This window comes from Astyanax mexicanus, chromosome 1, assembly GCF_023375975.1.
Source record: "Astyanax mexicanus isolate ESR-SI-001 chromosome 1, AstMex3_surface, whole genome shotgun sequence".
Taxonomy (NCBI): domain Eukaryota; kingdom Metazoa; phylum Chordata; class Actinopteri; order Characiformes; family Acestrorhamphidae; genus Astyanax; species Astyanax mexicanus.
The window spans coordinates 89,851,692-89,864,939 of NC_064408.1; the positions used below are offsets into that span (position 1 = coordinate 89,851,692).

Genomic DNA, 13,248 nt, shown 5'->3' on the forward strand with positions numbered 1-13,248 from the left:
TAAAGTTAGTATGTTAGCTAGCTCTCTTTAGCTAGCTAAAGTTAATATGTTAGCTAGCTTTCTTTAGCTAGCTAAAGTTAGTATGTTAGCTAGCTCTCTTTAGCTAGCTAAAGTTAGTATGTTTGCTAGCTCTCTTTAGCCAGCTAAAGTTAGTATGTTAGCTAGCTCTCTTTAGCTAGCTAAAGTTAGTATGTTAGCTAGCTTTCTTTAGCTAGCTAAAGTTAGTATGTTAGCTAGCTCTCTTTAGCTAGCTAAAGTTAGTATGTTAGCTAGCTTTCTTTAGCTAGCTAAAGTTAGTATGTTAGCTAGCTCTCTTTAGCTAGCTAAAGTTAGTATGTTAGCTAGCTAAAGTTAGTATGTTAGCTATCTCTCTTTAGCTAGCTAAAGTTAGTATGTTAGCTATCTCTCTTTAGCTAGCTAAAGTTAGTATGTTAGCTAGCTTTCTTTAGCTAGCTAAAGTTAGTATGTTAGCTAGCTCTCTTTAGCTAGCTAAAGTTAGTATGTTAGCTAGCTTTCTTTAGCTAGGTAAAGTTAGTATGTTAGCTAGCTCTCTTTAGCTAGCTAAAGTTAGTATGTTAGCTAGCTCTCTTTAGCTAGCTAAAGTTAGTATGTTAGCTAGCTAAAGTTAGTATGTTAGCTAGCTCTCTTTAGCTAGCTAAAGTTTGTATGTTAGCTAGCTAAAGTTAGTATGTTAGCTAGCTAAAGTTAGTATGTTAGCTAGCTTTCTTTATCTAGCTAAAGTTAGTATGTTAGCTAGCTCGCTGCTAAAGTTAGTATGTTAGCTAGCTCGCTGCTAAAGTTAGTATGTTAGCTAGCTCTCTTTAGCTAGCTAAAGTTAGTATGTTAGCTAGCTCGCTGCTAAAGTTAGTATGTTAGCTAGCTCTCTTTAGCTAGCTAAAGTTAGTATGTTACCTAGCTCGCTGCTAAAGTTAGTATGTTAGCTAGCTCTCTTTAGCTAGCTAAGTATGTAAGCTAGCTCTCTTTAGCTAGCTAAAGTTAGTATGTTAGCTAGCTCTCCTTAGCTAGCTAAAGTTAGTATGTTAGCTAGCTCGCTGCTAAAGTTAGTATGTTAGCTAGCTCTCTTTAGCTAGCTAAAGTTAGTATGTTAGCTAGCTCGCTGCTAAAGTTAGTATGTTAGCTAGCTCTCTTTAGCTAGCTAAGTATGTAAGCTAGCTCTCTTTAGCTAGCTAAAGTTAGTATGTTAGCTAGCTCTCTTTAGCTAGCTAAAGTTAGTATGTTAGCTAGCTCGCTGCTAAAGTTAGTATGTTAGCTAGCTCTCTTTAGCTAGCTAAAGTTAGTATGTTAGCTAGCTCGCTGCTAAAGTTAGTATGTTAGCTAGCTCGCTGCTAAAGTTAGTATGTTAGCTAGCTCGCTGCTAAAGTTAGTATGTTAGCTAGCTCTCTTTAGCTAATGAGCTAGCTCTCTGCTTACCTTAGTTCTCTCCCCGGATTAGATGTTTCCGATGGGCTACTGTGTTTTCCCACTGGCATTAAAAGCACTATCTGAAAATTTTATACTTACAGCAAATCTATAGTTAATTTAAGACCTTAATTACTCAGATGTTAATTTAAGACCTACAGGAACCCTGTATCAGCTAATCTGAGGCTAGATTTACAGTGGTCTTTAAGAACAGTAAAATCTGCTGATCTACACAAGTAAACACGTTGATGACACTAATATTAAATCAAATACATTTGCTTGCTTTCAAATACAAAACACCTAAAACTATATCTGTCTCTTTTAAAATCAATGGTCTTATGTGCTTCTTCAGGAAAGGGTTTATAATAGATGTTGCAACATTGCAGTGAGGAAGATTGGATTGCACTCAGCCCTGAGAGTGATCAGCATGAGTGAGGTTAGCTACTGATGTAAGGAGATTAGTTCTACCACTCCAACTCTTTCCAGAAGTATTGGATTCAATTCCATCATTCTATAAAACCACGGCTCCACAGCTTGTGAACGCAGAATCACAAATTGCACACTTGAACAAAGAACCCCAGATGTTTTACAGATTTAATAACAGTAGTGAAACCATTTTTGGTTCTGTTTAGAACAATTTGTTCTTGCAAAAACTTGCATTTTTTTTGCTTTATAATATAATAGTTGCTTTTTCACGGCATTGAACCTACATTACCCAATTTGAGTACCTATCTTTTCCTTTTTTATTTTCCTGATACATAAAACCAAGTCAGGTTTATTAACTGCTCTACTGGGCAAAAAACAGGCAGTAGAATGACTAAAATGTTAAGTGTAAAACTCGCGGTGTGCACTGTGAGGTCATCAGGTAGCAATCAGAGAGAGTTGAGGTATTTACGCAGTAAATCAACACTGTGAATGACTGTGATTTTTTTTTAGCACTTACAGTGTTGATTTGACCATAGCAAATTTATTGTATAGACTGTAATATAGGGAACCTTCAGGGGTTCTTCAGTTTAAAACTGCAGATGAACCCAATAAGGTGCTGTGAGGAACCTTCAAGAAAGCTTAAGGAACTTTAAGGAATGTTCTTATAAAAACATTTTCTAAAAATGTTCCTCAAAACACATTAAGAGGTTCCTTTACAGTGCAAATAAAAAAAAGTAAAAAAAAAAAAAAAAAAAAAAAAAAAAAAAGTCAGAATAAATATTTTTAATAAGTTAAGTTTTGAGATTTCTTCCGTAAAGTTTTGAAAATACAGGTCTTCCATTAGTTTGCTATTTTTGTAAAAGAGACATGCGAGTGTGAGGAATTCACTCACTTTTAGAAATAGATTTTTGTATTGAACAACTGCAAGAGAAAATGTTTGGTAGATTTAGTTTTCTTATCTACAACCTTTCAAACTCATTCTATACAGCCCCAAACACAGTTCCACTAATTTCCACTACTTGCAGGTTTTTTTTGTATTGTACAGAAAAAAAGTATTTTATATAAAAATATGCTTATTTTGAAACAGGGCTTCTGACAAATAATTGTTTTTTTCTTTAATCCGCTGCTTAATCAGATCAAACACTGTATTAAACAGCTGTCAATGAAGGAAAAGCACTTCAGTCAGTCCACAGTGGAGCAGCGTGTGTGTAACAGTTCACAAATCAACGTTTTATTAATTTAAACACAATCAAATAATAATGTCAAAAACATCTGTACATATCTTTTTTTTGCAGACACAACAAACTGTGTGTGTTCACAATGAGGCCCACGTCTTGTAAAGTATTTCCAGTTTGCATTATGATTGCAACATTTATTTATTCATTTATTTATTAAAAAAAACCTTGCTGTATAAAACATTTCCCCTGTCTACTGTGACCAAGAACTAGCAGCAATATGTATTTCCCCGGAGTGTGATTGTGTGTGTATGGGTGTGTGTGTGTGTGTGATATTGGGGCAGAGAGGAGAAGCAGAGCACACACTTCACCTGCAGGATCAGAAACACTGGACCATGCGGCCGTCAGGAATTACAGATTAAAATCCTGCTGAGGAAATTCACAGTCAAAAGAGCACGTGTCCTCAACCCCTGTGAGTGTGTGTGCTTATTTATATATATGTGTGTATGTGTGCATGAAGTACAAGTCAAAAATTAGGAAGCAAGCACACTGAGAAAAATGATACCTTATTAACTGAAATAATCTCAGGTCCAGCCAAAATATGTAATATTTTTCGCTAAACCTTTATTTAAATCACGTCTAGCCATGTTTTATGCTATTTTACTATATTTTACATTTTATCCTCTATTTAAAAAGTCTACTATTGTTTGTTCTGTATTCTGTTTTTATTTTCTTATAACAAGCAAAATACCAACAGAATGAAACTTGGTTGAATAAATCACTGAAAACACATAAGATCATGCTGTAGGTCTGTATAAATGCTTTGTAAGGATTTCTTTAAAATTGCTTTGTGACAAAAAGAGTGCTGAATAAAAGCAGAACATGGACAAAACTGACAGTTTCATAATGCAGAATATTAGACATTTAGACTACTTGTTAAGGTCATCATTTTATCAGTGTGGCAAATTTTATTGTTAATTTGTAACAATTTTGCTTCCAAACATTTGCCTTTTAAAGAATGTGTGTGTATGTGTGTGTGTGTGTGTGTGTGTAGTGGCTTGCTTACAGTCCAACAGCTTGAGTTTCCCAGTCCACAGATATTTCTAAAGCACTATGAATTAGCACAATTATTTCTTCCAACTACAGCGATTCTTTTTTAAAGTGGACACAGGAACACGTTTCCAAAATCAAAATAAAAAGACTACTTCATACAAAATTACACTTAATGTACAAGAGTTTCTGTCTTAGTGCCGGTACAAAAGATAATAAAACCTTTAAATCTCCCGCTGCCCGTTTCGCGGAGGTTGTAGCTGAACGTCCAGGCAGAAACAGTGGTACGGACGTTTTACACTCAGACTGAAGCTTAACATTCACGTGATTATTCATAAGTCTTACCCACTATGCATTATACTGTACTGTGTGTCTACTGCTCGGTGGTGTTATAGATACGCGTGTTCTGGGATGGGACTGACCAAAAGAGTCAAATTTGCTACATAGAGTGAATTTTTTCTGTAATTAAATAGAAAGAAAAGAACTTTCACTGACTTTAGGAGAGGATAGTGTACAAGGGAAAAGAGAGAGAAAACATCAGTGAACAAAATATGAAGTCATTGACACTTGACATCCGTGCTTTTTTTGGTCATGACAAAACAATTATCACAGAAATCTTTTATCTACGCTCCTCAGCCCAAAGAAACCAATAACATGTCAACACTTTCAGACCTTGCACAACTTTTTCTTTTTTTGTGCACTTTTAATGCTTTTGTGTGCCTCCACCTCCGCTGAACTGTACCTAAAGCAACAGAATAAGAAGGAAGTCCAGTGATGATTAAAAATTTACACACAAAAAAATGAATGTATCTTCTGTACACGATTGTCTGAGCGAATGCAAATAAAGTTCTCCTTAAATTATTAGAAAATCCTTTTGTTTTCATTTCCATAAACAACTTCTTCTCGTAATCAAAGTACTTTGCAAGGCGGGGAAACAAAGGCACGGAGTCTGACGGAGCGGTGCCCTCAACAACAAAGTCTCAGATTATAAATAAAGAAGTGTAGGACGTCCAGCTCAGTGGTTTATCTTTTCTTTTCCTCACTTTTTTCTTTTCTTTTTTTTTCAACCCAGGTCTGGCCGAGCTGCCCCGCTGTCTCTGTACCGAGGAGAGAAAAAGAGACAGAATAAAAGAGAGGAGTGCAGAGGGGCATGGGAAGGGAGGAGGGGGGTTCAGGCCGATTCTCAGTGGGGTCGGAGTCTTGCGAAGTTCCGAAAGCTCCGGTAGCTCTGGTTTCCTCACAGGTGTGAACTGTCGCGCGGACCGGGCCGTAAAACATTTTGACGGCTTTAGAAAAGAAGCTCATTCACAGTAACCGTGGCCAGCAGCTGCAGCCTCGTAAATTCACTCTCCTCCAGCTTCGAGGATGTGGGGTTTTGGGGTTAAGACGGATCGTGGGCCGACATCAACGTGCTGACCAGGTCGCACAGGTTTTACTCGCTCTGAACGTGTGGAATTCATTTTACGGTGGACACTAGGCTGACCCAGCGCTGATGTTCTGGTGGTGTTCAGAGCATGAAACGGGGCTGGAGACGGCCGGGCAGGTGTGTGTGTGTGTGTGTGTGTGTCTGTCTGTCTCAGTGCTACAAATACTCCAGGTCCAGCGCGTGATGCAGGGCCATGAGGTCCGAGTGACTGGAAATCCTCCAGAAGGGCATATTGTGCTGAAGAGAGACAGAGAGAGAAGAACAAAGACATTCAGAAACTACAATAAAAAAATATCACAAAACATCCCCTAAAACACACTCCCATTCTTAGATTAGAAAATAAAATATAAAGAAACATAAACAGTTTTATGGTTTATATAGTACACTACTTTGAGAAACCAGGAGTCTCAAGAATTGTGCTGAATGGAGTAAATGGCGATGTGCTTGGAAGCACTGTTTTAAGTAGCATATAGGCAGAGGTCATGCTATTAACATGTTATTAACAGCTTATTTATTGAAGGTTCTGACCAACATTTTTCTTAACAGTTCAGTGAAGAACAGCTAGGAGCTCAAAGAAAGGTGAGGAGCTTAAGAAAGCAAATAACTATACAGCAAATTATTTAAAATGCAATTCTTGCAAGAAATAGAGCTCTACAATTCCATTAACCAATGCCTTAAATGCTACAGTGGAAAAAGGTACATATAGAAAATCCTGGATATTAATAAATAGTCTATATAAAATGACAATAATCACATATTATTTTACCATAGGAAAGACAAAAAGTTAAATAGTCAATAAAAAAGTAATAATCTCATTCAGAATATTTGCTAAACAACAAATCATGTGAACAATGTTTTTGTGATATAGAAATGGTGAAGTCTTTAGATGGTCAGCCATATTTTTATAAAAAGGTGTATGTTTATAAAGGTATTTGTTAATTTATTTATTACTATGCTGTCTACAACATAGCATGGACTACTAAAATGCATGCCCTATAGTTTAGTTATTGCTTTGTTTTATCAAAATTGAACAGCCTGCTTAAATATAAAATTCAAAAAATATGTATTTATTTATAAACTATTAGAGACTGCAGGTGGCACCAGTAAAACAAGTCTACATTGTGGTCTGAAGCAGAACAAATGTTGCTGATTTTAGGACTAAAGCAGATTAAATTCTCACAGGATTGAGAAATGTCTCCAGTGCAAACCTCTAGCTGGAAACAAATTTGTTTGCAAATAATTGTACTTTTTTTACATTTAGAGCTTTACTTTATACTTTAATGAGTTTAGAAGTGTGGAAGTTACAGAAAGCATAGGATTGTCCTGATTTGAATATTCGTAATGCCCTCGCGCTCTTTTTAAAGTCCTGCTGGGAAACAGGTATGAATACACTGTACGGCACCTCTGCAAAAACTGCCCCGGACGCAGCGCTGCAAACGAGGCTTTGTTCCCAGAGAGAGGCCGGGGGAAATATGAGTCTGCGAGAATGAAAGAAGCTTGTCAGTTCGGACTCCTCGCTCCCTCCACACAGAGGCCATTACTGAGCCTTATCAAAGGTATAGCTTCTCTCAGGCATATGTTCCGCTTAGAGAAGTTTGCACTGACCCTTAAAAGACTCTTTTCTTTTTGTTTTGTAAATTGTCTTTGCTTTTAAGTTTAAAAGCCAGGAGATGTTATCTCTTTTCGTCTTGGCCAAGTTATTAACTTTGAGGGGGGTGGGGAGTGTTTCGGAGATTCTTTTAGGAACAGACAGAAAAAAAAAGTTTTGATGCTAGATCCAGAGTGTCACCTCTGACATCCATCTCCTATCTCGCAGTATTCTTACGTTTCATTTCATATCAGGTCAGAGCTGCAGACAGTATCCGTCTTTCTGCTACCCTTGCCTTGCTTTGACACAGGCTTGTGAGATCCAAACATTGCAGAGTAGAGACCGACATCCGACTGTGTAGCTCTTTACCCTCTGCTAACTTCCTCTGTGCGCATTCCTTGCATGATTAATTGACAATGTGGAACTGAATACTTGGCACAGTACAACTAAGAACTGTGTCAACACCCAACATTGCATTTCTCTTTTCTGCCCCAGGGTTTCTTACCTGTCAAGAAAACATGTTTTTTCTTGCAGTAATTAATTAAAAGCTAATGAATATCTCCATCCTTTTGTGGTTTATGGTCAGAGCACTGGGTTTTACATGAAAACTTGGCAGACACTCTGGACACAAAGGCCTTGTCAACAGTCAGCAGGTAACATAAATCTACTCCTTTGAACAGCAGAGATGAGAGCAAATACGACACTCAGGTGCTCCGACACGGCTACTTCGCCATGTTCGACAACACATCAAAAGACTTTGTCAGGTGAGTTTTCCCCCGTTCTTCATCTCCCGCAGCTTCTTGTCGCTCCAGCAAATATCCCAAATTCATCAAACAAAGATTTAAGCTTCTTAAACGCATACTCTCCGTTTATGGGCAGGTTCCTTGAGCATGCCTGAAAGGACTTGTCTAGCATTACACGTTAGGCTGAGGACAGCAATGTGTAATTATGCCATTTACACTTGAGTTGTCAGGAGAACGCTGCTGACTCAATGCTGACGGCCGTTTTGTTGTTCGAGTAGGCTTTTATTGAGGATAAACCGATGAAAGCGAAATGAGTGGGGTAGAAATTAAAGTACCAAAAAAAAAAAAAAACAGGTCTTACCTTTTTGGAGCTCTGCTCCTCTTCCACTCCATCCCCCACCACCACGTAAACAACTTTTCTCCCGAACCTCTGAATTACCCTCTCGAAACAGCTCTCCTTGCCTGCAGAGAATAGAAACAGGTTTTAGTGCTGAAAAACGTGAAGGAGCCGCATCCAAGAGCCAGCCTTTGTGAGAGCCCTCTAAATGCGCAATAAGTTACACAAAATTACACAGTGTAAACACTTAGCTCTAGCTGGGGGACTCGATAAGATCAATGCCCAGATAAAAGCAGTCTGAAAAGCATTAAGTGTGTCTTTCTACTCCCCAAACCTGGGACAAATGGAGTTTAACGAGCTAAATCAGCCTCACATGCTAATGCCAGAGGTAGGGAGGCACGCGGCCCACAACCAGAAGATCCCGGCGCTTGCCTCGTTGATCCGGTTGACGATGGCCCGAAAGTGAAGGTTGGTGTTTATTTTGCATTTGAAAAAAGGGAAGGTAGGGAATGGAGGGGAGGAGGGGATGTCCATGTGGAATGACATAAATTTGCCGAAGTGGTTTCATATGCAGGGCTGAAAAAGAGAGGCCCAGTTCAGGCTGAGCTCCAAGAAAATAATCCCAGCCTGATTAGACCTCTTCCTTAGAACCCAACATCAACCCTCTCGTGTGTCCGCCCCCTTCTGCAGCCTAACCCAATCACGAGCCATGTGTTTACACATAATATCACACTCGGCCCAGACACTCAACATCAGGAACTCTGTGTGTGACACATGCGCACACATGCGCGCTCACAGGTAGAATTAAAAAGCATCGGAACATACGTACCTATTTTTGTGGCGCTGTAGATATTTTCTATAGGAAAGACTACTCCCAGTCCGTAGAGCAGGATCTTGGCGAGGGCAGGTATAAGCTGTGTTGTGGTCACCAAGATGTTCACACAATTAGACCTGTAATTGAAGAAAGAAAACCAAATCAAGGCTTTTATGAATATCAGATGTTTCTGTTTGGCTCATCTCAACATGTTTGTGTACTTTTTTTATCTGCTTGCAAATGATATAATGTTAACATTGCTAGCATGCTAATATGCTGTTATTTAAATAATGAGACAGAATGTAACTTCAATAGAAGACTGAATTCCTGACTTAGGGTTTTAAAGTATAGACTCTTGCCCCGTTCTTCATACTTTGATTTATGTGTATGCGAGACAGCGCAGCTATATAATTTTCCTGTGCGAAGGCTTACCTTGAGTGGATTAATGTTAGTGCTTTCAGTGCCAGTGTTAACCAGGAGTCCGTCAAAGCTTCAATTTCTGCTCTCAATTGCAACCAGGCTTCCCTTTTGGCTGGGCCAAGCAGTCCTGCAATGAACAGAAACCTTGTTTGAGTTGGCCCATCTTACAAATAACTTCAGAATTTTCAAAATTTATCCTGACCAAGTGGTTCTGCATTGGGCTGTTTAAAAAAAAAAAAAAAAAAAAAAAAAAAAAAAAAAAAACAGAGTGTATTTGTTGACACACCCTCCTCTCCTCCCTCCCCCCCTACTGAGCAATTTGACCAAAGCACTTTATTGGGGCAACTACCTCCGACGTTGTTTTTGTAGGTGGTGTAAATTTCTTTTACTCGTCTATAGCGGAAGGCCAGTTTTCTCATCCAGTCCACTCCTCCTCTCACACCCGTGGCCAGACAGAGGTTGGCACTGGTGGCAGCAGCGTGGAAACCATCCGTACTGAAGTTATAAGTGCTGGACAGACAGGGAGAAATAAGAAATAAAGGCACTCATGAGTTCTGCTGGGTTCAATTCATTGATGTTAGTAAAGTCTTTACTAAGGCCTTGGTTCATTTCATATTGTTTCTGAAGGCCATGGCTAAGCAAGTGGTACTAAATACTTAAAAATGAAAAATTACATACACATAACATTCTTAAAACCAGAATCAGTAAATGCAGTGCAAGTAGTATATCCATCATTTTAAGCAATTTTCGGAAATAAAAAAGAAAAATAATACATTTATGTTTTTGTCCTCATTGTGCTGCTTTTTGTTTGTTTCAATTAACACATCCACTGGATCAGGTGGTTTTAAAAATGACTTCAGTCACTTCAGTAATGTAATATGAATCTGTTCTTAAATAAAATCCTACATCTTAACATGCATACAACTGTGCAACCAACTCTTAAAGCTCAGAACAACCTCCAAACCCATGCCAGACTTACCTCAGATCCTGTCCGTTGTCATCAGAGGAGACGTCGTCGATGTGGACCTGATCACACTCCTACAGAAAGAGAAAAAATAACAGAGGATGAACACACTGAGCCGGGCTGAATCAAACTACAGCCATTTGATTAATGGTTTTCATGTGCAAAATTGGGTGCCATTTGGCAGCTTGAATCCATGAAGTGAGTAATGTCAACAACTGCGGAATTCCCATTTGAAGCCTAAGCTTTGTGCTGGAAAGCTGAATTCAGCTCCGTCAACCACTTCCAGGCTTGAGCCCCCAACCTGCTCAATCTTAATAAAAATAAACACCATCATCAGGGGACAGGGGGCAGCCCACTCCATCACCACCACTAGGGGGATCTCTAGATATATACATCCACTGCTACCTAAAATCAGCTGGGACAGGATGAGCGTTAGCTGACGTTAGTCGTTACAGTGTTGGCGTGAAGTCTGCCCGTCTGCAGGCCGGTGCCTGACCGAACAGATAGTTCTGGGATAATGAGCGCATCTGCGCTCCCTCTGGGCCTCCGCTTTTTTGGAGAGTCCAAGCAGTTCCTCAGCTTCAAGCTGATTCAGACAGTGTACACAGTAACACAAACCAGACTCTCTGCTAAATGTAACATACTAGAAAAATTGAACCTGATCCTAACCGCCAATGAAATTATGACCTCTGATTGCTGCTGAGCCACACACCAGCACAGCCCCAGGCTTTCTGGAGAGCAGACTGAAAATCTGTTATTAGTTTTCCATTTATAGGCATCCCAGCCCACCCCCCCTCCACCAGGCATGAGTGCTAGGGAGTCCTGCCTGAGATTCCAAGTGGAAAGAGAGGTTGAGAACGCAAAATTCAGCTGCACAAGAAGAGCTGCAGTGCCAGAATATGAAAGGAGAAAAGTGATGAAGTAAACTGAACCTAGGCAAAGATTTTTGCTTTTATTTTGTTGTGCTTTCTTCACATTTAATTCACAGCAATTAACTAAACAATCCGTGTTACTAATCAGATGAACTTGCTTAACGGTTCAACACTTTTTAACTGGAGGTTCACAATTTTTTTTCTTGCGGTGTATAATTTCCTCTAAGCTTTTAATTAAGTTTCAAGTGCCTGCTAAGACACCAACAACACAAAAAGACTTCCTTGTTTTAACTCAATCTGAACCTGGCCAAATGCTGACGTTATTGCATTCCTGTCTAATGCTAAGGCAGGGTAAGGGTAAGGGGGCTTTAGACCGTAAACCTTTTTTATTTTACTGGTTCCCCTCTGAACAAATTTTTCATCTCCCTGGATTTGTGGGGAGAGGGAGGGGAGAGCGACGTGAGGAGAAACTCAAACCAGCTGTTCTTTAACAGAATTAAAATCTTGACCCCCAACCCCTGCTCTAATGCAGGCATTCTCTCGCCAAACCTCTCCCAGCAAGCCTCGAGATCCAAAGAGGAAAAGACTTTGACCCGGTGGCCTGCTCCTCCTCTCTAGGGCTCCACACACTCAGATAAGGGGGTGGGAGGTGGAGAGGGGGCAGTATGGAGGGGGGGTTTGGGTGACCGCACATGGAGAGCTGAGCCTTACGGGGCCAGAAGATGGACTGCCAGTTGGAGCTCCTCAAGCTGTTTGTGTAATCTGTTTTTAGACGGTCAGCGACGGACCCTTAATACTTGCGAAGTACCAATTTGTCATTGGGAGAAGACCTTTGGACAGGCCAAAATCATTACAGGAGAAACGAGGCCGCCCTTAAACATTTAACCCTGACTCTTTCTTTCTTCTGCAAAGAGTTAATCATTATAATGCCAATGTGTGTAGTACCAAGAGGATGTAATGGACTGTAGAAAGGTTAAGCTCATCAGAATGTGCACTGCTGATGTGGGTCTATGTGTGTTGATTTAAACTAATACTAAAAACTCTGAATTACACCTTTTAGACCTATATTATATTACTTTAGACCTATATTTAGACCTATAACTATATTAAGCTCTACAAATGGGGTAAGAACTGGTAATATATGTAATTTAATATATGCCGTTTAAAATGTGTTTTTTTTTCTCAAGCACTATTCTAGCACACCTACATATAGTAAATGACATCACACATTCACTAAATGCCCTGTGATGCATCCAGTTCGTTCAGTATATGAAGATGTACTTTAAATGTACTTTTATCTGTTTTTGCAAACAAACACTTCATATGTTTTATTAAATACTTTATAAGTTAAAGTGAAAGACAAAATGCTTTTAAAAGTCTGTGGTCTGTGACACATCTGTCACTATGTGCTCTTTAGGGTTAAAATATGCAGATATGATACTGATTGTGTTTATTTACTCAAACTGCCCTGTTTCGTAAGAAATACACAGCTTCCAAGTAGTTGATAATTTGAGAAAATAAACAGACCTCAGGTTTATTCAGTTCCTGAATGCATTAAGATTCAGGCAGCTGAACTGTCTTGAGGCCTTGGCTGAGTCCTGAGTTTTACTAGTATGATTTGAAGTGATGAGCTGGCCCACCAGTGCAAGCTGCTGCAAAACGAAGCCACTATTTGCACAAACTAAAGATCTTAAGATGACTGTAAATTGTATTAAATCTTGTTTATAAGCAATGCAACAGTGTGCCAGTATCAACTTTATATCCAGATGATTTATTCTGTATGCCTTAGTCCCAAAATAATACAGCGTTTTATCCATAACTAGATCAAATCTTTTGCAAATCATAGCATAAGCCAAGCGTTGTGTGTTGGGATGTTGTGACATTAATGGAGCCTGCAATTCGGTATAATGCTACATTCCTTTTTTGCAACAAAGACGACGTACTGTATCATTTGTCATTCATACGATGTACGGTATGTCAAACTCAATATCACCAACAACAGAGTATTGAAAAC

General features: G+C 39.2%; 1 protein-coding gene across 5 annotated transcripts in view; it reads right to left on the minus strand.

Annotated features, from left to right (window-relative positions):
* Window positions 1–3,048: 3,048 nt before the first annotated feature.
* Window positions 3,049–13,248, minus strand: part of eya1 (EYA transcriptional coactivator and phosphatase 1) — a 121,116-nt gene continuing 110,916 nt past the window's right edge. For all 5 annotated transcript variants that reach the window (XM_049485453.1, XM_049485452.1, XM_049485450.1 and 2 more), the window contains 6 exons: window positions 10,378–10,436; window positions 9,748–9,908; window positions 9,411–9,525; window positions 8,994–9,115; window positions 8,189–8,289; window positions 3,049–5,733 (listed from right to left, as the gene is read on the minus strand). In XM_049485453.1, the coding sequence (XP_049341410.1) occupies window positions 5,653–5,733; window positions 8,189–8,289; window positions 8,994–9,115; window positions 9,411–9,525; window positions 9,748–9,908; window positions 10,378–10,436 (639 nt within the window). In that variant the 3' untranslated portion in view covers window positions 3,049–5,652. The remainder of the gene's footprint in view (window positions 5,734–8,188; window positions 8,290–8,993; window positions 9,116–9,410; window positions 9,526–9,747; window positions 9,909–10,377; window positions 10,437–13,248) is intronic.